Source organism: Nycticebus coucang, chromosome 14 (genome assembly GCF_027406575.1).
Source record: "Nycticebus coucang isolate mNycCou1 chromosome 14, mNycCou1.pri, whole genome shotgun sequence".
Classification (NCBI taxonomy): domain Eukaryota; kingdom Metazoa; phylum Chordata; class Mammalia; order Primates; family Lorisidae; genus Nycticebus; species Nycticebus coucang.
The window spans coordinates 46,953,222-46,978,512 of NC_069793.1; the positions used below are offsets into that span (position 1 = coordinate 46,953,222).

The 25,291-nt window shown below is 46.3% G+C and overlaps 1 protein-coding gene across 12 annotated transcripts in view; it reads left to right on the plus strand.

Moving 5' to 3' along the window:
• The window catches only part of ABCC8 (ATP binding cassette subfamily C member 8), a 72,587-nt gene that overhangs the window by 3,673 nt on the left and 43,623 nt on the right, over window positions 1–25,291 (plus strand). For 8 of the 12 annotated variants that reach the window (XM_053560738.1, XM_053560739.1, XM_053560736.1 and 5 more), the window contains exons 3-10: window positions 3,018–3,139; window positions 7,350–7,516; window positions 9,079–9,321; window positions 10,213–10,401; window positions 15,988–16,152; window positions 19,417–19,572; window positions 24,537–24,671; window positions 24,945–25,107. In XM_053560738.1, coding sequence (XP_053416713.1) covers window positions 3,018–3,139; window positions 7,350–7,516; window positions 9,079–9,321; window positions 10,213–10,401; window positions 15,988–16,152; window positions 19,417–19,572; window positions 24,537–24,671; window positions 24,945–25,107 — 1,340 coding nt within the window. The remainder of the gene's footprint in view (window positions 1–3,017; window positions 3,140–7,349; window positions 7,517–9,078; window positions 9,322–10,212; window positions 10,402–15,987; window positions 16,153–19,416; window positions 19,573–24,536; window positions 24,672–24,944; window positions 25,108–25,291) is intronic. The other 4 variants (XM_053560729.1, XM_053560733.1, XM_053560735.1 and 1 more) reach the window with 2 other exon arrangements.

The window sequence follows — 25,291 nt, forward strand, 5'->3', positions numbered from 1 at the left end:
ACCTGGGCAGGCAAGCGTGAAGGGACAGCATGGGAAGGGACAGACAGGAGGAAGAGTCACAGACCCTGCCCTCTGCCATCCCTAGTCTACCCCAGACTTGTTGCCAGACCTTTCTGGAAGTTCAGGGGGCAGGTAAGAGTAGGTGCTGGTTAGGGCAGCAGTCTTCAACCTCGGGTTCAGTTTAGGGTAAGTTTCATTTAGTGACTAACTAAGCCATCTTAAAGCTACAAGGCTTCCTGTCTTCCTTTGTGTATTATTTCTGTATGTGTTGCTCTGAATTCAGAATAACTACAGCAAGATAGGTTAGTGAGGGAGGTTTAAAAAATATATATATAAATATAATATGTATGTAATATATGTAACTATATACAGGTGGCCATAAAGTTTGTGTACAATTTAAAATAATGTGCAAATTGTTATTGTGCAAATACAGTTATTCTGTATTAAAATTGTAATACTCAATATATACTTATAACAAAAGATGAATACAAGCCACGTTTGAGCACCTCTTATAATTGCAGAATTCAAACATGCCTTGAAAAATTACAATTTTAATATGGTTTTTTCCTTTCTTAAAATGTGTTTACATTTTTTGGGTGCAGTATATCATTAGAATGTTTTCCCAGATCATCGTACAGTGGATAAAGCCTGTATGTAAGACTTTACCTAATTTTTTAAACTTAAATTCAGTGTACAAGTATTATTCAGCAAAGCAACTAAAACCTATTTTATTATTAAGTCAGGCCATGGAATATTTATTCCAATTATGGTTGATCCTTACCTTATTTCATCTTACAAAATTCTAACATTCCTACCTTCTATTGCAAAAATAGTTTATTTAAACATATAATATCTTAGATACCAACTTAAAAAATGTATGAGAGGGGCGCCTGTGGCTCAGCCAGCCCCATATACCGAGGGTGGCGGGTTCAAACCCGGCCCCGGCCAAACTGCAACCAAAAAATAGCTGGGCGTTGTGGCGGGCGCCTGTAGTCCCAGCTACTCGGGAGGCTGAGGCAGGAGGATCACTTAAGCCCAGGAGTTGGAGGTTGCTGTGAGCTGTTTGATGCCAAGGCACTCTACTGAGGGCCATAAAGTAGTGAGACTCTGTCTCTACAAAAAAAAAAAAAAAATGTATGAGAGAGTATAGAGTGTTTCTAAATTATTTTAAGGAGGACAGAAGCAAGAATTTGAAGATCCCTGGGCAGGGTGTTGGCTGTTTGCAGTGTTCCCACTGGTGACTGGCCGCTTTCTGGCCTTGTCTCTCTAGTACCTCCTGTATTAGTCTGAAGATCTTCTGTAGAGAATAGCCACTAATCAAGGCTTTTAAAATATCAACATTTATAGTCTCATTGAATGAGAAATCTGGAAGTTGTCTTTTCTGGTTGGTTTGGTGGCTCACTGATGTCTTCAGGAACCTAGTCTCTTCCCATCTTCAATACCATCCTCCATGTGTCACCCAAATCTTCCCCATGATCACAAAGTGGCTGCCAAGCTCCATGCATCACTTAGCAAAGACAAAGGAGCATACTTCTGATATGTCTCTCCCTTATGAGGGAGCTCATCCTCCCCAGACTTGCCTTTACATCTCATTGGCCAGGAGTGGGTTATGTGTGGCCACCCTTAGACCAACCACTGGCAAAGGGGTATTGGGATGGCTGCTTAAACCAATCACCATCTATTCCCTGGTATTAAGTATATTGCTACTGGAGGAAACTGTTTTAATTTTAACAAGGAAGAAGAGGATGCTATTTGGTGAATAGCCCACACTATTCTGCATCCACCAGACCCCTTGGGGTCCCAACATGACTCCCCTTGTAGCCCTCCTCATTGTCCATTGAACTCATATTCTCTTAATTCATCCTTCAATGTCTAGCCTGGTGCCACTTCCTCTGTGACGTTGTCCCTGGTTGCCCATCCCCTCCTTTGTGCCCCCTTCAACCTCTGTCCATCTATAGACCACTTCTGTAGCCTGCCAAATTAGTTAGCTCTAGGGACAGTGGGCCCCTCTTTACCATCAGCTTCTCTGGGTCAGAGATCTCAGCAGGCTGGATAGTAGGAGCCCACAAGCTCAGGCAGCTCCGAGGCAGGACGCTGAGCAGGCCGTCTGGGAATGGAGAGGGTCCCGACAGGGCTAGCGCAAGAAGAGCAGGCTGGGTATACCAGGCTGGGCAGGGTGGATTTTGCTATCTGGAGGAGGAAATCATGGAAGGAAATGATTGGGACCAACCAAGGTGGCCCCCTCAGCAGTCATGGGGAAGACTGGGATCTGTGAGAAAGCTCTGGATGTCTGTGGGTCTTGTCACCAACCCAGAGTCCTCCCACCAGAGGCTCTGTCAGTTAAGTGGGGAGGCTATGAGCTGGTATTGACTGCTCCATTGCCTATCGTGGGGAAGCAAACCGAAGCAGTGACCTTGGTCATGCCTCTCTTTGACTCAGTCTCTTCAGCCATAAAATGAGGAGACAAAAGTACCCACTTCATGGGATTTTATGGAGATTCAATGAGTTAATATATATCAAGTACTTAGAATGGTGCGTGGGCAGGGTAAATGCGCAATAATTATTGACTCTCATTAGTGTTGTTATTACAACACCCGGGGAGGGGTGTCAATGCCAAGTGAGTCCCCACGCTGCTCAAAGGACCCCAGAGGCAGAGACCCAGGTGTTTTTACTCCCAGAGAAGTGGATCTGGGCTTTGAAGCTTCCACTGCCAAAGTCTGCTTCCCAGTGCCAGGTTCTACCCACATAAACCCAGGCAGAGAAGGCCATGAGTTCCAGTGTCTGAACACCAAGCCCCCTAGCATCTCTGTACAGACTTCTGGACCCCTCAGTTAAAAGGCCTGCTTGGGGTCTAGGCTGGCAGAGCTGCCGGTGTATGGAATGGGGCTGCAGATATGACCTGGTGGCCCTACTGTGTGCTGAGCCCTAAGCACAGGCCTTGGCTGCTATGTTATGGAACTCAGCACACCTTTATCCTGTCTTTCTCTCTCTCCCCCTCCCCGGCCCCTCCATCTCAGGGTAACGGAATCCCGCCATCTCCACCTGTACATGCCAGCCGGAATGGCGTTTATGGCTACTGTCACATCTGTGGTCTACTATCACAACATCGAGACCTCCAACTTCCCCAAGCTCCTGATTGGTAGGAAAGGGCAGGGAAGGGAGAGGGGAGGGCAGGGGTGGGTGGGCATGAGATGGGGGGGTGCTTGCCTTCATTCTTTTCATAATCTATCTGAGGGTGTACTATGTGCCAAGCATTGTTCTAGGTGCTAGACATTTAGAAGTGAAGGAAAAAATCCCTGCCTTGGTGAAGTGTACAGTCTAGCAAAGAAGACGGTCAAGCAAGGACAGTGAATGAACAAACAAAGAGATGAATAGGTGGTAGTGATGCTGTGAAGAAAATCAAGCTGGGCGACGGTAACGATACTGTCTAGGAGGGTGGCCAGGGCAGGTCTCTGACGAGCACGAGCAAGCAGGGGGAAAGTATTCCAGGCAGCAAGAACAGCAGGTGCCAGGGCCTTCTGACAGGAGCACACTTGGCAGAGAGGCCAGTGTGGGCAAAGGCAAATGGCCAAGGGGAAGAACGGCAGGGACCAGGGCAGGAGCAAGGGAGAGCCCCTTTGGGCATGAGCACCTGGGTGCTAAAAACCTATGTGGCAGAGCAGCAGGAGTTGGGGTTTGACTGGGGATCAAATTTTCCTTTGAGGGCATATTGAGTTTGAGATGTCGCTGACCCAGTTAACTCAAGGGTCAAGCGGACAGTTAGATAAATGAACTGGGTGTTCAGGGGGAGGATACACATTCAGCACTTGGGCTCATTTGGTGGCATCTAAAGTTTAAGCCTGGACGAGAAGAAGAGAGAGAAGAGAAAGGACCCAGGACCAGAGCCTGAGGTTTGCCAACTCAGGAAGGGCTGTTTGCTTAGAGCTTCTGCCACTGTGTGGCTGGGGTCCCCTGCAGAAGCAATGTGATGACTGCTGATGTTTATGGAGTATGTACTGTGTGCCAGGCTCTGTGCTAAGCTCATCGTATGCGTTGTCCCACTTAATCCCCACAACCTCCCTGTTGGTACACTGAGACTCAGAGAGGTTAAAAATAATAACAGCAAACACTCATTTTGCACTTACAATGTATAGGCTCTACCTTAAGCATTTTATGTATATTAACTTGTTTAATCCTTACAACAACCCCATTAGGTAGATGCCATTATTATTTTCCCTTTACAGATCAGAAAACTGAGGCTCAGAGATTAAGTGACTTGTGCTAGTCTACATAGCTGGTCAAGGGGCAAAAAACAGGAAGCTGGCATCCAAGCAGGCTCCTAACCATTACTAAGGTAACTGAGGGTCCGAGCTTCCTCAGACTGTGTTCTGGAGGTCTAAGATATATATTCACAGGTCTTCCTCTGCATTTGGGCTCAGTCCGCATGTCTAAGGCCAGGGCTATACATCTGGCAGCAGGCTGCATCCATACTTGTGTCATTGAGTCAGACTGTGATTTTCGGGAATCACAGCATCTCACTGACATCTGTAGGAATTTTGTTCCCCTTGAGAGGAGACACCACAGAGGCAGAAATTCTAGCTCAGGGAAAAGGAGAGAGGGAGGTACACTCTGTGAGCTATATGGATAGAAGTCAGTGTGTATTGGGGGGATAGCTATCCCTCTGAGGAGGCTGATGTCTCATCATAAGTCTGGAGCCCATGGCTTATATTGTCCCATGAAGGAGCCATGACCCTATGGTCCCAAATGAGACCAAGGAGGTATTCTCTAAAAATGTCATGTTTGAGCTGAGAGCTAAAGAAACTAACTGGGAGAAGGGAGAGGAGTGCTTCAGGCTGAGGGAATAGTATGTGCAAAGGCCCTGAGGCAGGAGGAGCAAGCCACATTAGGAAATCCAGAAGGGCTGGAGCAGCAGGTGGAGCCTGTACTAGGCATCCATCTTCATCCCAAGAGCAGTGGGAAGTTGATCGTTTGGAGGGTTTTTTGTATGTAGTAACATATGCATAACATAAAATTTACCATCTTAATTATTTTTAAATATACAAATCAGTGGTAGTAAGTACATTCACATTGTTGTACCATCATCATCACTATCTGTCTCCAGAACTTTTTCATCTTCCCAAACCGAAACTCTATACCTATTAAACAATAACTACTGGACTAGGCACGGTGGCTCATGCCTGTAATCAAAGCACTCTGGGAGGCTGAATGAGGCAGGTGAGCTCAGGAGTTTGACACTAGCTTGAGCAAGAGCAAGACCCCATCTCTATTAAAAATAGACAAACTATCCAGGCATCATCCTGGGGTCTGTAGTCGCAGCTACTCAGGAGGCTAAAGCAGGAGGATCTCTTGAACCCAAGAGTTTGAGATTGTTGTGAGCTATGACAGCACAGCACTCTAGCCTGGGGCCACAGAGTGAGACTCTGCCTCTAAATAAATAAATAAATAAATAAATAAATAAATAACTGTCCATTTGTCCCTCAGTCCAGACTTCCAGCCTCTGGGAAACACCATCCTACTTTCTATCTCTATGAATTTGACTACTCCAGGTACCACATCTAGGTGGAATCATACACTCTTTGTCCTTTTGAAACTGGCTTATTTCACTTACTGTAATGTCCTCAAGGCTCATCTATTTTGTAGCATGTGCTGAATTTCCTTCCTTTTAAGGCTGGACAATATTCCATTGTATGGATATACCATATTTTGTTTATCCATTCCTCCATCAATGAACATTTGGGTTGCCTCCACCTTCTGACTATCGTGAATAGTGCTGCTGTGAACACAGGTGTACTGTGAGGTTTTCAACACTCGTGTCTGTTGCTTTATGGAGACTAAGTTGGAGGAGGACAAGAGGGGAAGGAAATAGAGAACCAGTGAGAAAGCTCTTGATGGGGTCCAGAGGAGACATGACTGTGGCTGAGATGTGGGTGGTACCCTGAGGACAAAGAGAAGCAAATGGATTCAAGATATGTATGAGGTAAAATAAAACTTGGTGGCTGGGCATGGTGGCTCACACCTGTAATCCTAGCACTGTGGGAGGCCCACGTGGGAGGATTGCTTGAGCTCAGGAGTTCAAGACCAGCCTGCACAAGAGTGAGACCCATCTCTACTAAAAATAGAAAAAATTAGCTGGGCATCATGGCATGTGCCTGTAGTCCCAGCTGCTCAGCTCAGGAGGCTGAGGCAGAAGATTCACTTGAACCCAGGAGTTTAAGGTTGTGCTGAGCTATGATGATGACACTGTATTCTAGACAACAGAGCAAGACCCTGTCTCAAAAAGGAAAAAGAAAGAAAAGAAAAAGAATGGTGGTGGGGTCATGGGGCTGAAGGAGAATAAGGTATCCAAAGGGCACCACCCATTGTATGCCAAGCTCACTGTGCTAAAAGCTTTCCATACAGTGTTCACAACCCATTCAAGATATTACTATGATTACCCCTATTTAATGGATGAGGAAACTGAGGTCCAGATGGGTTAAGTGACATATCCTAGGTCACACAGCTATTATATCATGGGGTCTGAGCCCACATGTATCTGGCTGCAGGGCCACATCTCTGACCACCGTATTTACTACACTGCCTCACAGGACTATGAATCACTTTTTCTGTCTCCTCCAGTCCCTGGGGCTCCTCGTCATCATGCTGTGATGGGCTCTGTACTGTGGAGACAGGGATCTGGGCCCTCACCTTCTCTCTGCCTCCAGCTGGCATGGAGCTTAAGCAAAGTCACCTCCTGTCTCTGGGCCTCAGTTTCCCCATTTGTAAAATAAAAGTGCTGGATTGAATGACCTTCAAGATCTACCTCAGAAACCCCACATGTAAGTCATTATAGCGTGGAGCTTGCATGCATGGGCTCTAGCATTAGGCCAGCCCAGCTCTGCCATTTAATGGCTGTGTGACCTTGGATCAGTTACTTAATCTTCCTGAGCCTCAGTTCCTTTGTCCAATAAATTGGGGGTGACAACAATACTGTCTTTGAAAGATTATTGTAAGTCATAAATGTGACAATGTGTTTAAAGTGCTTACTTGGCACAGTGCCTGTAATTTAGAGAAATTCAAGAAATAATTTTCCTATGCTTCTCATTATCCTTTATTGTTATGGGAAATTTGACCGGTTTGACTAGTTGATGCTTTTGAGCATGCCTGTGATGAAGGTTATAATGTATGTACATCATCTCCAAGTGGCCTACTGGTATACTCACACTTGTGTGTCCCCTTACTCAGAAATGTGCACACTCACACACCTGCCTCCTTGATGCTCACGCTCTCTCTCCGTCCCTCCCACACACATATGAGCGTGCACATGTGGCATACACACAAGTTCCCCGTGTTCTCCTGTCTCTCCTTGGCAGCCCTGCTCATCTACTGGACCCTGGCCTTCATCACCAAGACCATCAAGTTTGTCAAGTTCTACGACCACGCCATCGGCTTCTCACAGCTGCGCTTCTGCCTCACAGGGCTGCTGGTGGTGCTCTACGGGATGCTGCTGCTCGTGGAGGTCAACGTCATCAGGGTGAGGGTGAGCAGGCCACTTGCAGACACACCTGGGCCAGGGTGAGGTGGGGGCGGAGCTTCTGAGCACTTCCTTGCCTGAGTGCAGGCCCCCACTCTGTCTCTCAGCCACACCTGAGAAGGAGCCAGTTTGGTTCACCTGCCCCCCAAAACGGGCATTGAGGCCAGGCTCCCAGAGAGAGAGGAGGTGACAGAATGTGGCAGCTGAGACTGAAGGCTGAGTTTACACCCATAGAGAGGGAAAAATCTTCGGAGACTGTTTTCTCCAGTTTCTTTTTTTGTGGGGGGAGGGAACTTGTGCTTTCATGTACTCACAGTCACAGGTACATGTGAATGAGTAATGTGAGTGCGCACACATCTCATGTTTTGTTATCATTTTTATTTGCCCCACCTCCTTCTCTCTTCCCCACCTCGGGCTCCAACCATCTCCTTCCCCTGCCCTCACCTTCCCAGGTAACCCAGACTAACATTATCCTTCCGTACTTTGTTTTTATTAATATAACACACATCTGTCTAATATCTAACTCAGGTTTTATTTTTCTCAATACATGCAAGTATTTGTTTCATAAAAACAAAATCATACCATGCACTATCTTTTGAATTATGCTTTTCTTACCTAACAGATATTTCTTGGGACTCCCTGCAAACCATCTGGTCTGGCTCATTTAATTGTCTTAATGGCTGCATAATATTCCATCATGTGGATAACCATAATTTATTCATCTCTTTCCCTATTAGTGGGCATTCACTTTGTTGCCAAACTCTTGCCTTCGCAAGTAATGGTGTATCGCACGTACCTATATTGTTATGGACTGCTGCTTTTATTTCCGTGGGAGAGAGTCCAAGAAGTGGCATTGCTGGATCGAAGAGTCTTTGTATTTTAAATCTTGATTGATGTTGCAGATTACCTTCCAGAAAAGCTGTAATATCCCAGCAGCATATGGGAAAACTCTCTACGCTTCAGCCAGAATGGGGGGTTGTGGCCCTTTCTAATCTGGGTTGCTCCGTTGAGTGTGAATTACTACTCTAACCTGCGTTTCTCTGACTCTTCTGCTTTAGTTAGTGATCCACAGGGCATAAGCCCTTGCATTTTCTTCCTCAACTGACCTTCACAGTAACCCTGTTATGCAAGTGTCACCCCCTTTATAAATGAGGATGCATTTTAGATGCAGTTTGTCCAAAAACACCTTGCTTGCTAGCAGAGGAGGCAGGATATGAACCCGGATCTGCAGAACTTCAAGTTCTGTGAACTCTGTGTGAACATAAATGGTATCCTCAGATCTGTAAAGAAGACAGTTTATGGGAAATTTCTATTCTTCCTAACTCAAATTAAACCCAACCCAGCCCAGCCAGGGGAATTCAGAGTAGACCTCAATGAATAGGGAAAAAGTCAGGAAGCCCTGACATTGGTGGCCAAGAGGTCCTTTTCCTGGGAATAATTATGGGCAAGTGTTGGCTCATCTGTTAGAGGTCAAGTGTGGATGTCACAACCTCAGATCCTTGCTGGGACAAAGTGGGGAGTAGTGAAAAGCTGCACTTACCCATGTCCCATGGCCTATGTGCTTACAGAGATACATCTTCTTCAAGACGCCAAGGGAGGTGAAGCCCCCAGAGGACCTACAGGACCTGGGGGTACGCTTCCTGCAGCCGTTCGTGAACCTGCTATCCAAGGGCACCTACTGGTGGATGAATGCCTTCATCAAGACTGCCCACAAGAAGCCCATCGACCTAAGAGCCATTGGGAAGCTGCCCATCGCCATGCGAGCTCTCACCAACTATCGGCGGCTCTGCGTGGCCTTTAACGCCCAGGTGGTCAGTGGGGACAGGGCCACACCACCCATTCCCTGCGCTCTGGTTTAGAGCCAACAGATAGGGACCTCAGAAGGTATCAGGTCAAAATGCTGGTGGGACAGGAAGGGAAACTGAGGCCCAGTGCAGACAAAAATCTTGCCCTAAGTCACATGGTAAACTACGCACAAGCGTAAGACTAGAGATTCATAGGCTAGTCATAGTTGGAATGGCTCTTACAATTAGGATTATCTGGTCCTATATTCTTGCCCAGTTGGGAAAACTGAGGCCCTGAGAAAGGAAGTGACCCTACTGGACTCTCTTGTACCCTGTCCTCTTTCTTCTGGAGCTCAATGACTATAGGTAGGAATTTTCACTCAATTTGGAGGGCAGGGCTGTTAGTGGCCTGATCCTTATAAGAGAGCTGTATGAGCTGTATCTGTGATACAGATCTCAACATGTCACTGAAAAAGAAACTGATTCCCTGAGAAAGGCTGTGACCTGCCCAGAACTGACCCACAGTTGGCAGGTGGCGGAGCCAGTCTCCTGACTCCCAATCCAACGCTCCTTCACTGTTTCTGCTTTGGCATGGGACAAACCTGGAAACAGCCCATGGCACATGGCCACTCCCTCATCTCCATGCTGTGCTCATCACATAGGCCCAGACCAGCGCTGTCACCTTGAACAACCGTTTGGCCTCAGTTTCCCTATCTAGACCATATTGGTGCTGATTGGGCTCACACCATAGAATGCACATGGTGGTTCTATGATTTCTTCCTGGAGTTTGTCTCTTTGTAGAGGAGGTGACTAGTGGGTTTCCCTAGGCAGCAGGAGCCAGGGACATCCTGGGAGGCTGGGCCCTGCCATGAATGCGCCTTCAGCCACTCTGACCTGGCCATGGGTCTCTCTGGGCAGCGGAAGGATGCGGAGAGCACACAGGGTGCCCGGGCCATCTGGCAAGCACTGTGCCATGCCTTCGGGAGACGCCTGGTCCTCAGCAGCACTTTCCGCATCTTGGCTGACCTCCTGGGCTTTGCTGGGCCACTGTGCATCTTTGGAATCGTGGATCACCTTGGGAAGGAGAACCACGTCTTCCAACCCAAGGTAGGCCACCCAGAGGTAGGGCAGGACACCTTCTACAGGGTGAACAAACTTCATTATCTGCCACACAAGTAAGAATAAGTTATTTTGGGCCACAGAGTAAATATGCCAGTGAAACCTTATTGGCAAAAAAAGATCTGTGCATACTTTTTATGATATCCAGCACCACAGAGAGGCAAAAGAAGCCTGTAGCCCACGGGCCACAGGTTGAACACCCTGCAAGGTTTTCAGTTGTGTGATCAGTTGTGGGTGAGAGTGCATGAGGCCTGTATGTGGGCCACAGCCATGCTGGGTGGCTCCTTACACCTGGACAGCCACCCCCTACAGAGGATACTCGGAGTCTGGACAACAGAAACTCACTCCAGGAGATGAACAAGTGCCCCAAGAGTTTTCTGTACCCTGCTCTCCCCCCGACACCGTCACCCCATAATACCTCTCCTAATAGTTAAGTCACTCGGAAAATGACAGGAAGGGCATTTGTCCAGTGTCTAGAGTGTCTGTGGTTTGCTAGGTTTGTTGACTTTCAGTTCATATCATCTCAATAGACTGAGAACGTTTCAGGGACCTGTCTTCTTCGGTTCCATATATCCTGCAGGGGTATCTTGGGGGCTGCTGTTGGGGGCAACAGAAGTGGGACGCCTCCAGGAGTGGGGCTTTTTCTCTCCCCATTCCAAATTTTATTCAAAATTTTATCAATATGTTGGATTTTACTATTAGTTTCTTTTAAGAAAGGGTTAAAAATACTTGAAACTTACTGGACTAGATGACATCCAGTGCTGTTTCCAGAGGCAAAGACTCTACACACTGAAATTTGTTGGGCAAAAGAGATAGAAATCCCTTTCTAGGGGGTGATTTTCCGTGCCTGGGGCCAGAGCATCCACTTTCATTGTCTGTTTCTCTGTAGCCACTTAGGTTTACACAGCCACAAAATGGAAAACTTTTCACCCTTAATAAGACCCAGAGTTTTATTCTCCCAGTAGGATTGAATTATGACATTTTAACCACAGACAGTCCAAAATTAATGCAGAAAATTAGTAGCCAGGGATCTTCATAATTTATGATTCCCCTTGTGTAATGTTGATTCATCTCATCAGCTCCAAAATCGCAGATAGCAGTTAATCTTCAGAGGTTTATATCAGTTTTTCTGGAGATTTGATTAGTCAGCTGGGCACTTTTGGTCAGAAATTTGAGATATAACAAGTCTCTAATATCTGATTTAGTCAGCAAGTGTTTATTGAGCCCTACTGTGTGCCAGGCCTGAGTTGGGCTGTGGGAATATGAAGTCAGTGGTTATGAACACGGACTATTAACTATAATAATAGCCACGTATAGGCCACATTATACATACCTGGCTGTGTGTGGGAGTTAGCATGTGAAATCTCATTTAATACCTAAAACTACAATTGGGGGTGAGTGTGTATATTTTAGTTACAGCTTTACTGTAATATAATTCACATGCTATACAATTCATGAGATAGGTATTCTTATTTCCATTTTGCAGATGAGAAACTTGAAGCTCAGAAAGGTTAAATAACTTTCCCCAGGGTCTCTCAGCTAGTTAGTAACATAAGATTTGAATCCAAGACTTTTCTACTCCATCGACTAGGTATTTACAACCATAATGCTAAATAGACTATTATTGCCAAGCCGTCATCTCTGGCTCCAGCAAAGGAGAGAAAAATCTAAATATATTTTTATACCATGTGTTACATATGAATATTAGGAGGTATTTACCGGGAATTGTTGGAAAAGGGAGTGATTGACTTAGCCACTGGTTACGCACAGCTTCGTAGGAGGGAGAATTTGAGGGTTGAAATTTGCCAGGCTGAGATGGGTCAATTTCCTTTTTAATCGAGAATGTAAGGACTTTTTTTGCTTAGACTTCAGTGGTTTTCAAGGCCCTCTCTAGTTTTTTGAGCCTCTGTATTTTACTTGGCCCCCCCCAAAAGAGAGAGGGAGTGGGTGCTTCTCTTGTCCACAGGAGTGTCACCTTCAGTTTTAGTCTGATCACAGGCAACCCCACAATTGTAAGATCGACAATCCTACAGCAGGATGGAGCCAGTTTGTTAATATTAGGGGGAAGTGACACGGGCCAGAGCCCTTATCGGCTTGTCCACACCATCCCCCTTCTTCCTGTGTTTCCCAGCAGCCTGTGGGATTCTCCCAAGGAGAGGGCACTGGGGTAGGATGTGCCAAAGAGACAGTGAGAGTGCTTAGAATTTTAATCCCTCTGAATGTTACCTTTGCGATTTTTTTCTCTTTATTTATACACAAACCCTGGAGTTTATTACCCTCTCATTGGAATGCTCTTGTCCCAGTTATTTATCAGCATACAAATCCCTGAGACAGATGGCCCTGCCTCAGTGGCCAGTGGCAGCGGGCCTTATCAGATTTAATATTTGTTCTCTGCAGCCCAAATGCAATCAGCAAATTTCCGACATAGAAACGAGAGTTGAAAGTAAATATAGTCTCCAGTGTTCACAACAAAACACTCTCAATCATGTGGTTGCCTGGGATATGGCTTATTTCTCGTTTAGGCTTCTGAGCCCAGAAAGTAGGAGAAAGGGGTCATTTACTGAGGTCATGTGGGGCATTTCCCTGCCTCCCAGTAGTACTAACCCAAAGGGCTGGGTGCTATTCTAGACTTCATGAATGACAAAGAAGGAAGCTCCCCGGCTGCATGTTGTAGCATTTAGTCTGAGTAAGGAAGCCCTTCTTTCTACCCAGCCTGAATCCATCCCGCTGCAGTCAGGACAGCCAGACACCCGTGGTTCATTCATCATCACCGGCTGCCTGTCGTGTCTTCCCTTCCAGGATACACACAGTTGGCAAGAAACACATTGTCCTTGGTATCTGCAAGGACAAACATTTCTTATATCTTCATTAGTTACCGAAAATGTCTATACCCTGCTAGATCTTTTGCTGCACCTTTCCCCTCTGCCACTCCCCGGGTAAGGCTGGGACCCAGGCTAGGCTCTGCCCATGATCTAACTTCCCAGCCCCCTCTCTGGCCCAACCCCCACTCCCAATCTGTCACTTGCCATGAATGCAGCTGATCTGGTGGCAGGGCAAAGGAATTGGATTCATAAAGAGCTGCTGGTGTATGAAATCTGCCAGCACCACTCTGGGCTACCAGCTGAGCCAGAGAAAGGAAGAACAGTCTGGGTTTGATCTGAGGGCCAGAGCTCTAAACCTTAGTGGGGAAATGTGTGGGTTTGTGAATGTGTGTATGTTTGTTTCTGAATGAGTTCTCCCAGGAATGTCTTATAATTCTGTGTGTGTTCTTCAGTTTGTCCTTGTGTCTCTGTGTGTGTGTCCCCATATAGGAGGCCATATTTGTGGTTGTCACTATGGGTGATTTAATGAACTTATGGGTACTGGTGTTTGTGACTTTGTGATGCCGATCTCTGGATCAGCCTCTTCACGATGAAGTCCATGCAGTGCTCTGGCCTGGAATACCTTCTTTCACTTCAGTAACTCCTCCTTATCCACCAAGACTGCTTAAATGTCACCTCTTCCAGGAAGCCTTCCTCTGGTTGCCTCAGTTCCCTCTCCTCTGTGCTCCCATAACATCCTGTGCATCTAGCATCTAAGGATCCCTCATCTCTTCCGTGACTTGGCCCCACATCCACCAAGACAGGAAGCTGCATTATCTGGCCTCTGTGTGCTCAGCACCCAGCCCCCCAATTGACACCCAGGAGACACATGGGAAATGGTTCTGCAATGAATAATGCACCAGTTACCAGGTATTGAGCACACTTAGGCTTACTACGTGTTTTTTACATGCATTGTTCATGCATGCACTGAATCTTCCCAACAGATCTCTGAAGTATGAACCCTTCATAGCCTCATTTGTCAGTGAGGAAGCTGGTAAGTGAGGCTCAGGGAGGTTGAGGAGCTCACCTAAGGGCACAACAGCTAATATGTGATGAGTTGGGATTCAAACAAAGATATGGCTGACCTCCAAGTCCTGGCCCTTAAGCACCATGTCAAAGGCCATGGATAGATGGATCAGTGTGTTGGTCTGTGGATGGTCACACAACCACCTGAGATCAAGGGCTGGATGAGGCCTAGATGGTGGGTCTGTAATAGTGTTTTTGACATCACTCAGGTTCATGTTCACATGTCCCTTTAACCAGCATGCAACCTTGGAACAACCACAAAGGATATTAAAACTCCATTTCCTCGTTTATGGAATAAGCTAATAACGGCACCCTTCTCATACAGGCATCGTAAGAGTGCAGTGATAAGTTTGCACCTGATAAGTTTGTCTGCTGCCTCTCCCTCCCCAGTAAGGTCAGGTCTCCCCGGCATTTCAAGGTCCATTTTTCTGCTTCCAGCCCATCTTCTCTGTGCCCTCTTCTGCCTCTTCCCTTTGGTGCATTGGCAAACAGGACAGAGAGTCAGGGTCTCTGGGACACAGTAGGACCTCCCTCTTAGAGTCTTGCATATATCCCTCACTGGTCTCCCTGTGGCTGCTTCCTGCTGTCCCAACGGGGAGAGACCCCTGTCCCACAGAGCAAGGGAGAGGCAGTGGCAAATAGCAACAGAGCTCCAGAGAGCAGTGAGGGCTGGTTTCAAGATCCTCTGTTAAACTGAGAGGTGAGGTCTTTCTACCTTCAGGAAGCCCTGCTTAGATCTCCCATCCAAGATTTAAGAGTTTCTGACTCCAGGGAATGGCCCTGTCATCCTCATCCTGGTGGTGGACAGGACGTGCCTGCAGCATCCTTCCCATCACTTCGACCCCATCCCTCTTTACCCCATGGCAGCTCCCACACCCTTCTAAGTAGCATGGATGGTTCAGGCAGTGTCTGAGAAAAGGGAGGGTTCTGGCTTCCTAGAAATATTGATGCGGCTCGGCTGGGGTGTGATGGACTCACCAAGATCAAAGCTATTGATGCTGAATTTGGAAACAGACCACTGTTATTCCCTGGTATCTTTAGCAACAAAATCAAAATGTTTGTTTTTCCTCACTGGTTATCATCCGAGATCTTGCTGGAAGTTCAGCAAGAGAATCTTACATCTCACAGAAGGTCCTGAGAGCCCAAGAGGCTAGCAGGCTTGGGTCTGTAATCTTTCCAGACTATTGTAAATGATGAGCTCCCATCTTTCCCCGGGGAGCCACGTTTTCCACTGTCTTTTCTGCCCAAAAATTACTACAGAGCAGGCTGTCGGGAAAAGGCCTCTGCTAATTCTGTTTCTATAGCAGAGAACATACATCATGAGACTTAGCATATCTGGTTTGGCTGCTCCATGATTTGCTCTATTTATTCTTATCCCATTCAGAGTGTGCTCTGGGGCCTGGTGGTCACAATGCTGAGAGTCATATTTATGGGCTCAAGGTTAGAACTGGCTCCATTCTGTTCCCCTACATGGGAAGATGAAGAGGGTGTAGGCAACCTTCCATGTAGTTAGGAGAATGTTTAGTTGGATTTGTTGGTCTGATTTTTCCCTCATAAACAATTGCATAAGGCTTTGCAAGTGTGGAGGCTCCTGTAACATGCATGGCTGTTATGGCACAGTGATGTCTACTAATCATGGTGATTTTACTGGCAATGACAACCACATCTGAACTCCTCTTTCCAACAGACACAATTTCTCGGGGTCTACTTTGTCTCATCCCAAGAGTTCCTTGCTAATGCCTACGTCTTAGCTGTGCTTCTGTTCCTTGCCCTCCTACTGCAAAGGACATTTCTGCAAGCATCTTACTATGTCGCCATTGAAACTGGAATTAACTTGAGAGGAGCAATACAGGTAACTGGATGATTATTTTTTTCACTTTGTAATACAAACCATTATTGAAGATAATGTCCATGAGTATTATTCATCCTCATAGACACTCAAGAATAATTCTGCCTGTGAATTTATTTTTTGTTTCCCTTTAAAAGTATTTTGGAACAATAACCATTGACAAGGCAGTGTGGAATAGTGGGAAGTGTCTTGGGCTGCTCTTAGGAAATGTAGTTCTACTCTGGGTCAGCCTTGGACTAGATCTGAGATCCAGCCCTTGGACTGACATCACCAGTCAATCACAGCACTCTCTCCTGCTGAGTGCAAATGCACCCTTAGAACCCTTTTCTAGATACCATTCCAGAGTTCTGCTGTCAGAAAGTCTTCTCTGGATGCAAAAATAGGAATGTGTTTGACGTACCAGGTCTAGATAGCCTCTAAGATCAATCTGAGCTCTTAAATCTTGTTTACTGATGAGAGAGACTTACTTGGTCTGATAGGTCACTTGGATCTAGGTTCTTGGTCCTGCTTTTTGTGGCTTCTTTCTTGGAGTTTGTTAGAAGGATGAGCAAAGTTAGGGCATATTCAGGACCCCTTTGAAGAAGGTGGTGATGAGAATTGTCCAAGTCCCAGAGTTTTCATTAGAATCTTGGTTCAGCTATTGGAATAGAGAGACCCTGCATGCAGGTAGTTTAAATAGAAGTTTTTTTGTTGGGGCAGTGCCTGTGTCTCAAAGGAGTAGGGGGCCGGCCCCATATACCGGAGGTGGTGGGTTCAAACCCTAGCCCCGGCCAAAAACTCCAAAAAAAAGAAGTTTTTTTGTCACATGGAGTCAGGGCTGACACAGAAGTTACACAAGCATTTGAGACCTGGCTTCATCTATAATGTTGCTCTCCCAGCCTTTTTATATGCCTTTGTCTCTCTAGCCTTGGTCTCATGGCTATTGAAACTGTCACTATCATGGCTACATTTAAGTCAGCAAGAAGGAAGAAAGGACAAGAGAAAAGAATGCTGCTTTGTTCTAAAATCATAATGCAGACGTTGCACATACCCTCTCCCATCCTATTCGTGAGAAATCAGCCAGATGGCCCTACCTAGAGAGGCCAAAGAGTGTGGCCATTCTCATTGGAGCCATGTACTCCAATGGCAGAAATTCCCCACACAAAGGGAAGAATAGACATTGGGGACTAGCTAGCAGATCTGCCATACACAGTGACTTTTCACAGAGTTGTGGGAAATCCCAAAACTACCTCAGTCTTCAAAACTGTTCCTTTGAATCATGGACATTGGCTGGTCATGTGGGAACCAGGGTCAGAGACTTTACAGAAAAAGGACTAAGAGGAGAAGGGTATGGCTCAAGCTGGGGGGAGCATCAGGGTCCAAACTCTGGCTGTCTCTGGGTAGTCCATGTGAATGGTGTTCCCTGAAGTTTTGCAGTGCACAACCTGTGCAGCTGTATGTGACAAAACTGCCTGTCCCCAGTGGTTTTTCACTGGGAAAACAAAGAACTTCCTCAGGGATGTCATCATGGGACAATGGTGGAAGGAGACCAGAAAAACCCAAGACTTTCTAAGACTCATGGAGCCTTTCTAAGACTTTCTAAGATGGGACTACAGAGGAACCAAATTGTTGCTCCATTTAGTAAACCGCTCCCCAAATCCCAGCCTGTGCTCAATTTTATGGTTAGACAGTTTTGTAATTAGATCTACTTACTATGGGTCTGTCATAAATCACATACCAGCCCTGTAGTTTCCAATTACACTAAAAGGGCCAAAAAAAATTTTTTTAATGTGTTAGCATGTAACCATTTTTATCAAACTGTTTTACTTTTGTGCATTAATGAGAAATTGATCACTATACCACAAATAGGAAATTCTAGCATTAATTTTAGAAACAAAAGAAAAATAAAGTTATTTTTCTTTCAGAGATTTCTAGAAAATTATTTACAGAAATTTACCCTTGTAGATGAGAGTCAGTTTCCTTGTTACTTTGAGAATAACCACACTTTTTTTGTTTGTTTGTTTGTTTTTTGGCCAGGGCTGGGTGTGAACCCCCCACCTCTGGCATATGGGGCCGGCACCCTACTCCTTTGAGCCACAGGTGCCGCCCAAAATAAACACACTTTTTGCATGAAAAGTTATTAAGCAAAATTCCTTAGTTATACATGTAATTTTTAAAATGACATACTAGCTATTAGTCAGCTGCCCACTTCCATATATACTGATCTTTACTTAATAATGTGTTATCTGTAGATTGCTCTGTGTCTTTACTTCACTGAAACTAGGTGATTATCTTTTGAAGCTTGATTTCACATAACCTAGAAGATGCACAGATTTGTCCAAACATATCCTTGCCATTTTTTTAAATCATGGCATGTGGACTCACGGAAAAACATAGAATAGCTTTCATGCTTTAAGAAACCCTGATCTACAAAAAAGCCTGGGTTTACACAAAAGAAGAATTAAGGGCTGGGCATCTACCTTACATCAAAATGCACAATAGAATTTCACGCAAGAGCAGGCATCCTTAGAACATTTAAGACAGAAATGCATTTTTCCTAGTTCAAGTGTGCATGGCCTGAAAATTAAAATCTTTCTGGAAGGCATGATCTCTCTGCACATGAAGCATTTAGATTTATAGCTCAGAGGCAGTCATTGCCATGGCTGCTCCCTGTCTGCCCTGGGAAGGTCCTCGGGTGGCTGCTCTCCCCAGGTGGTACTGAGGCTGACTGACACTTGAGATTGTATAGCACTTCAGACCTTCTGAGGCTGAACTCTTGTTTTGTTTCAAAGCTCAATTATGACAGGAGGATGTACCTAACCTTCACCCTCCCCAGATTAGAGATAGCCACTTTAAAACAGACAGCTGCCCCTACTTCATCATTTTTATGGTTCTGAAATGTGCTCTCCACTGGCCTCTGGTAAATCTAGAATACAACTGGCTGGACATGAAGATCTGCTTTTAAGATTTAAGAACTAATTAAGTCTTGTCCCCAAGGGAGAAGCCTTCTTGCTGGGGAAGTAGCTTGCTGTGCTGGCATGGATTCCTCATTTGAATGCTGCCTTCCTGACTACTTGGATTTATAACAAAGCCCTTTACCGCTCTGAGCCTTCGTGGCCTCATCTGTAAAATTGGGACAGTGAACAACTCCCCCTTACAGAGCTGCTCCAGGCTCCACAGGAGACGTCTGAGAAGCCCCTGGCACACAACAGACATGTAGCATCTGGGGTGGTAATTAGGATGATGATGATGATGACAAATGTGAAATACTCTGCTTCTTATTTCTAGACCAAGATTTACAACAAAATTATGCACCTGTCCACCTCCAACCTGTCCATGGGGGAAATGACTGCCGGGCAGATCTGTAACCTGGTTGCCATCGACACCAACCAACTCATGTGGTTTTTCTTCTTGTGCCCAAACCTTTGGGCTATGCCAGTACAGGTACCAGATGTGTGCTGGGAAGGTGGGGGGACAGGGAGTGATGGCAATAGGACACAAAACTAGCAGTGGCTAAGAAGGAGCTCACCATCTTCCATTCTATGTACCTTCCACCTCCCCAAGGAGACTCCCCTTGGGATCTCCGTGGGGGATAGCTCCTGGGTCTCTTGTACTCTACAAAAAGCCTTTTTACCTCTCTTGATTACCAGAGAAGGCAGTATCAGTAAGACTAAAAATAAAGCCAACTTTATAAACTATAGAATAATCATACATGGAACACTTTTGCAGGTGTTAAAGTTATGCTGAGGCAAAATACTTAACTAACATCGAAAGGTATTTGTGGCTGGGCATGCTGGCTCACGCCAGGAATCTCAGCACTCTGGGAGGCCAAGGTAGGAGGATCTCTTGAGTCCAGGAGTTCAAGACCAGTTAAGCAGCATAGCAAGATCCTGTCTGTAGTCCCAGCTACTCAGGAGGCTTTAGCAGGAAGATTGCTGAGCCCAGGAATTCAAGGTTACAGTGAGGTATGATGATACCACTGCACTCTAGCTGGGCAACAGAATGAGACCTTGTTTCAAAAAAAAAAAAAAAAACTTAGATAAAAGCGTTCATGGTGTATTTTTAAGCAAAAAGAGTACGTTACAAATTAGTATATGCTGTCTGTTTACTACTAAATTGAAATAAATATATGTATACATTTGCAGGAAATAAATATATGTATACATTTGCAGAGATTCACTCAGAGAAAAGAACTGGAAGGAGGCATGATGGGATTAGAAGTGATTTTTTTTTTCTTTGTGCATTTCTAAATTCTCCAAGAAGCATGGAAATAAAAGACATGGCGTTGTTAAAAGCTAGATAATCTTTGGGCTTCCTCAGGAGAAAACATATTTCCCCCCCAGTAGTAGTAAGAGAATCCTTGGCATGGTTTACCTGACCCCTGGCTTTGTCTATTCCGTCTCCCATCCAGACCATGGAGTCTGGTGCTTGTTCTGTGCTGGGAATGAGTCATAGCACTCTGATGCTCAACCAAGAAACAAGAATCCTGGACCCATTCCCAGAGGGCCTGCAGGTTCCAGAGGGACTTTGTGATATAACAGAAAGCATCCGGGTCTGGGTGAGACAGACTGATTGGTATACAGTAAAAGTTATGCTGAGGCAAAATACTTAACTGAGCCTCAGTTTTTTTATCTTTGAAATGGGGATGATGCCTGCTCTCTGGAGGGCCCAGCAGAGTGGTCATTTACTTGAGCATCAGATCCCTCTAACTTGTAGTCATTTGGTGTGAGCGAGACTTCCAATCCAGAATCCATTACTCCTTGGGCTGCAGATTTCAGAAACCTTAATCTAAGTGACTTTTTTTTTTTGCAGTTTTTGTCCAGGGCTGGGTTTGAACCCACCACCTCCGGCATATGGGGCCGGCGCCCTACCTCTTTGAGCCACAGGCACCGTGCAGTCTAAGTGATTTTAATCAGTCCTCCTTGTCTGCTTAGAATGAAAAGATATGAAAGGAAAATAAGAGGAGGGATCCATACAGAGAGCCAGCTAGATAAGATGAGGATGTAGGGAATCGGATGTTCTTTTTTACAGACACGGCCATACATACCACCCCTCAATTACCACCTACCCACACCGAGATGCTCCCCACCCAGCCACCAAGACAGATTAATGACTGCAAAAGCTGCAGAAAGGCCTGGAGCATTCATCTGATAAAGTCACCAGCCAGCCTTTTTTCCTTAAGACCCTTTCTAAGCTGGGTGTAGCGGCACACCCCTATACTTCCAGCTACTTAGGAGGCCGAGATGGGAGAATCAGTTGAGCTTGGGAGTTCAAGTCCAGCCTGACCAAGAGAGTGAGACCGTGTTTCTAAAATATTTTTTTAATTTTTAAAAAGTGTTTTTAGAACTGTAAGAAATGAATATGTCTGACCGTGCTGTTCTCGTTGATTAAAAATTCAGGCTATGAAGTAAGAACCCCTATCCTGTAAGGGCTTAGAGCAGAGAGAGACAGCCTGGGATGATGCTAACATGTACACAGCTGCTGAAAATTCATGAGACTCTGTTGTGTCACCTTAATGCAGCATCAGCTATTGTGTATAATTTTGTCTACCAAACCAGCTGTATTGCTATTATTCCTGGTACTTATGGTGTTTGTTGCTCATGCACCATTGCTCATAATATAACTAGAATAAAGTCATAACCCCTTCCCTGTGCCTGGCCCTGTCCCAGCCCCTCTCACTTGTGCAATTTCACCTTCACAGCACTTGCACTCAGGAGAGAAGTCTTTATCTCTATTGATTACTTTCCTGTGCTTGTTTATCATGAAGTGTCAGTTGATTTTCTGTTTTTAATTCACAAACAACCATACCTTGTGACTTATAGATTTGGCCAGTGCTCAAGAGCTCAACTACTGGGAACTGGTGCAATCCCAGCCCTGTGGCAAAGAAACTTGACGTGGTCAGGATTCTGTGGGCAGCCTGGTTGGCCACAGGCCACATGAGGATTTCTGTAATATTAAAATTAGCACAGGAGCCTCATTCCTGTCTAAGCCCTGAGGGTTCTCCCTGGTTCATAATCTTTTTTGGTCAAATGCATACACACACACACATACATATACAGCATATGTATAATTCACCCATTTAAAGTATACAGTTCAGTGGATTTTAGCGTATTCATAGAGTTGTATAACCATCATCACAAATTTAGAAAAGAAGCCCATACTCATTGGCAGTCGCTCCTTGTCCCTGCCCCCAGCCCTAGGTGACCATAAATCTACACATACTTTTGAAAATCTAATGAAACTTTCTTATAAAAAACAAATATTTGTTCACACATTTTGCCTATAATTTCAGTGGTTTTGTGGCCCACCATGAAGTTTATCATGGGCACCCCATTAAGGAATTTGGCCACAGTGGACACCTCTGTGTTTCCTAATCACATGGGCATCAGAGGCCCAGAGAGGGCAGGGGCCTGACCCTGAGCCACATAGCAAACTGGTAGCAGCACCTTACCCACATATCTCCTTTCTGTAGTTCCCCCCTGACAGGGTTCCCTTGAGGCTGGTTTGTTTGTTTGTTTGTTTTTGAGATAGAATCTCACTCTGTCCCCTGGTAGAGTATCCTGGTATCATAGTTCACAGCAACCTCAAAGTCTTAAGTGCCAGTGATCATCTTGCCTCAGCCTCCCCAGTAGCTGGGACGCAGGCACCTGCCGCAACACCTGGCTAGTTTTCTATTTTTAGTAGAGACAGGGTATCACTCTTGCTCAGTCTGGTCTCGAACTCCTGAGCTCAAGCAATCCTCCCATCTCAGCCTCCCAGAATGCTAGGATTAGAGGCATGAGCCACCATGCCCTGCCTTTTTATTTTTAAGGAGGTTTAGCCACCTGGCATTGACCTCCAGCTATATGCCAGACACTATTCTAGGTGCTTCTCATAGAGGTTTATTTAGTCTTCACAACAGTCCTATAAAGTGGGCATTATAACGACCATTTTAGAGATGAGGAAGCTGAGACTCGGAGAGATTAAGTAACTTGCCCAAGATGGCACAGTTAACTGCTGATGCTCCTGTCAAACTCAGGGCAACAGACTCGCGGGACTGTGTTCTGCCATCTGCACTAGACTGCTTTCTTAACCTGCGAGTAGGAGACAAAATGGCCCTTTCTTCCTCACATTTGTTTTGCATACCCAGAATCCCTGATTTCTGGTATTCTTCCCCATGAGGACCGTCAGACCCCTGCAGAAGAGTGGAATGGACCAAGGTGTCTGGGGAGCGGAAGGAAGGGAGCATGATAGGGAGCCTGGGAACATCAGCAGCTGCATCCCCAGCTCCAACTCCAGCTACTGCCAGTCGGGTGCTGCCCCCACAAGGTGCCCTGTTAATGATGCTGCGGCATCCTGTGCTCTCTTAGTGTCTGGCACCATGCAAACTGGCTGCAGAAAATGCTGACTGCCTCCATTTCAGTGCAGTTACTGCCAGGATAGCCGTCCAGAGGGTGGTGGGAGCAGGCAGGCAGGGTAGAAGGGCTCTGCATCTCCTAGAGTGCTCCTGTGTCCCTCCATTAAATACTGAGAGGCAGGTGGGGAGGAACCACTGCCCAGCCTCTAACATACCTGCTAATTCCAGAGGCTTTCTGTGATTAGCAGAAGTTATGGAGCCTCCCACCTACTCCTGTCCTTGAGGTGGTGCAGGGAGCTTAATGCCAGTCTGGGGTAGGGCTCAGAGACTGTAGGCCCAGGCCAGGCAGCCTTTTTTCTCCCTCTTTTTCAACTAAGGAAGCCAGCATGTCTGTTGAGAATCTACCCTGTATTTAGAGGGGCTGCCTTTGAAGGCAACCTGAGAAACTGTCAGTGTGATGCTTTGGGGACTGGCAAGAGCAATTTATGCTTCTCATAAATATTCAGAAGTAGATAGTCATTTACATAAACCTGGAAACAAAAAGAATTCTCCTGGAATACCTGCTGGATTCATTAAAACGTGAAAGCCACAGCAACACAGCATACAAAGCAAGCCCGCAGCCCCGGGTTGGTTTCGGGGCTGGTTTCGTCTGGCATAGACGCAGCAGTTGTGCCCTTTGTTCGTGCAGGGCTTTTTCCCAGTGAGAGTGGAATGTCACCCTAGATGGACAGCAAACAGAACAAAAGATGCTGTCACACTCACCATATAGTCTCAGCTCTGAGACTTCTATCTGGAAGGTAGACTCGGAGAAAGTTAAAGCTTCAGCCTGCCTTGCAGATGAATGCAATTAGTTACCAGCCCCAGACTCCCTGCTGTGTGAGAACCCTTCATGGAACCCATCCTTCTGAAACTGCTCTGTCACAATTCCTTCCCTGCACCCTCTCCCTAAAACGATTTAGCAACCTATGCACCAAGGCATGTCCCACTCTAGGGGAAGGAGGAATTTTGCCAACACCTCTGATCGGGCAGCTACGAGGTCAAAGGGAACTTACCCCCACAACCCCTTCCTCAGATCATCGTAGGTGTGATTCTCCTCTACTACATCCTTGGAGTCAGTGCCTTAATTGGAGCAGCTGTCATCATTCTACTGGCTCCCGTCCAGTACTTCGTGGCCACCAAGCTCTCCCAGGCCCAGAGGAGCACGCTGGTGAGTGTTCAGAGGTGTGCCCGGCTCCCTTTCTCACTTTTCCCTGTGTCTACCTTCCCCTCTCCCCTCACACCAGTGGGTCTCTTCCCTCTCACCACACTGCCCCTGACCTTGAGTAGAGCACCTGACCTGTGCAGGCCTCAGCTTCTTTGTCTCGGAAGGGGAGTGAATGGCAAGGCTGCGGAGCCTCCCTGTGAGGATGCAGCTGGGTGCGGTGATGAGGGCCTTGCTGTGGGCAGAGGAGGCTCCTCTCTGACTCAGCGACCCCTGCAGGAGTACTCCAACGAGAGGCTGAAGCAGACCAATGAGATGCTGCGGGGCATCAAGCTGCTCAAGCTGTACGCCTGGGAGAACATCTTCCGCACGCGGGTGGAGGAGACCCGCAGGAAGGAGATGACCAGCCTCAGGGCCTTTGCCATCTACACCTCCATCTCCAGTGAGTCCACCCCAAGCAGCTAGTCCTGGAGCTGCTGCCTGCATGCAAGGAGAGGGACCGGGGGGACAGACACGGGGAGGCTTTGGGATTATCCAACCCAGGAGGCCTCAGACCGGCTCTGATAGCTGAGCCCTGGGAATTCCTCATTTGTTTATCCAGCAAACATGTACTGAGAGGGTGCTAT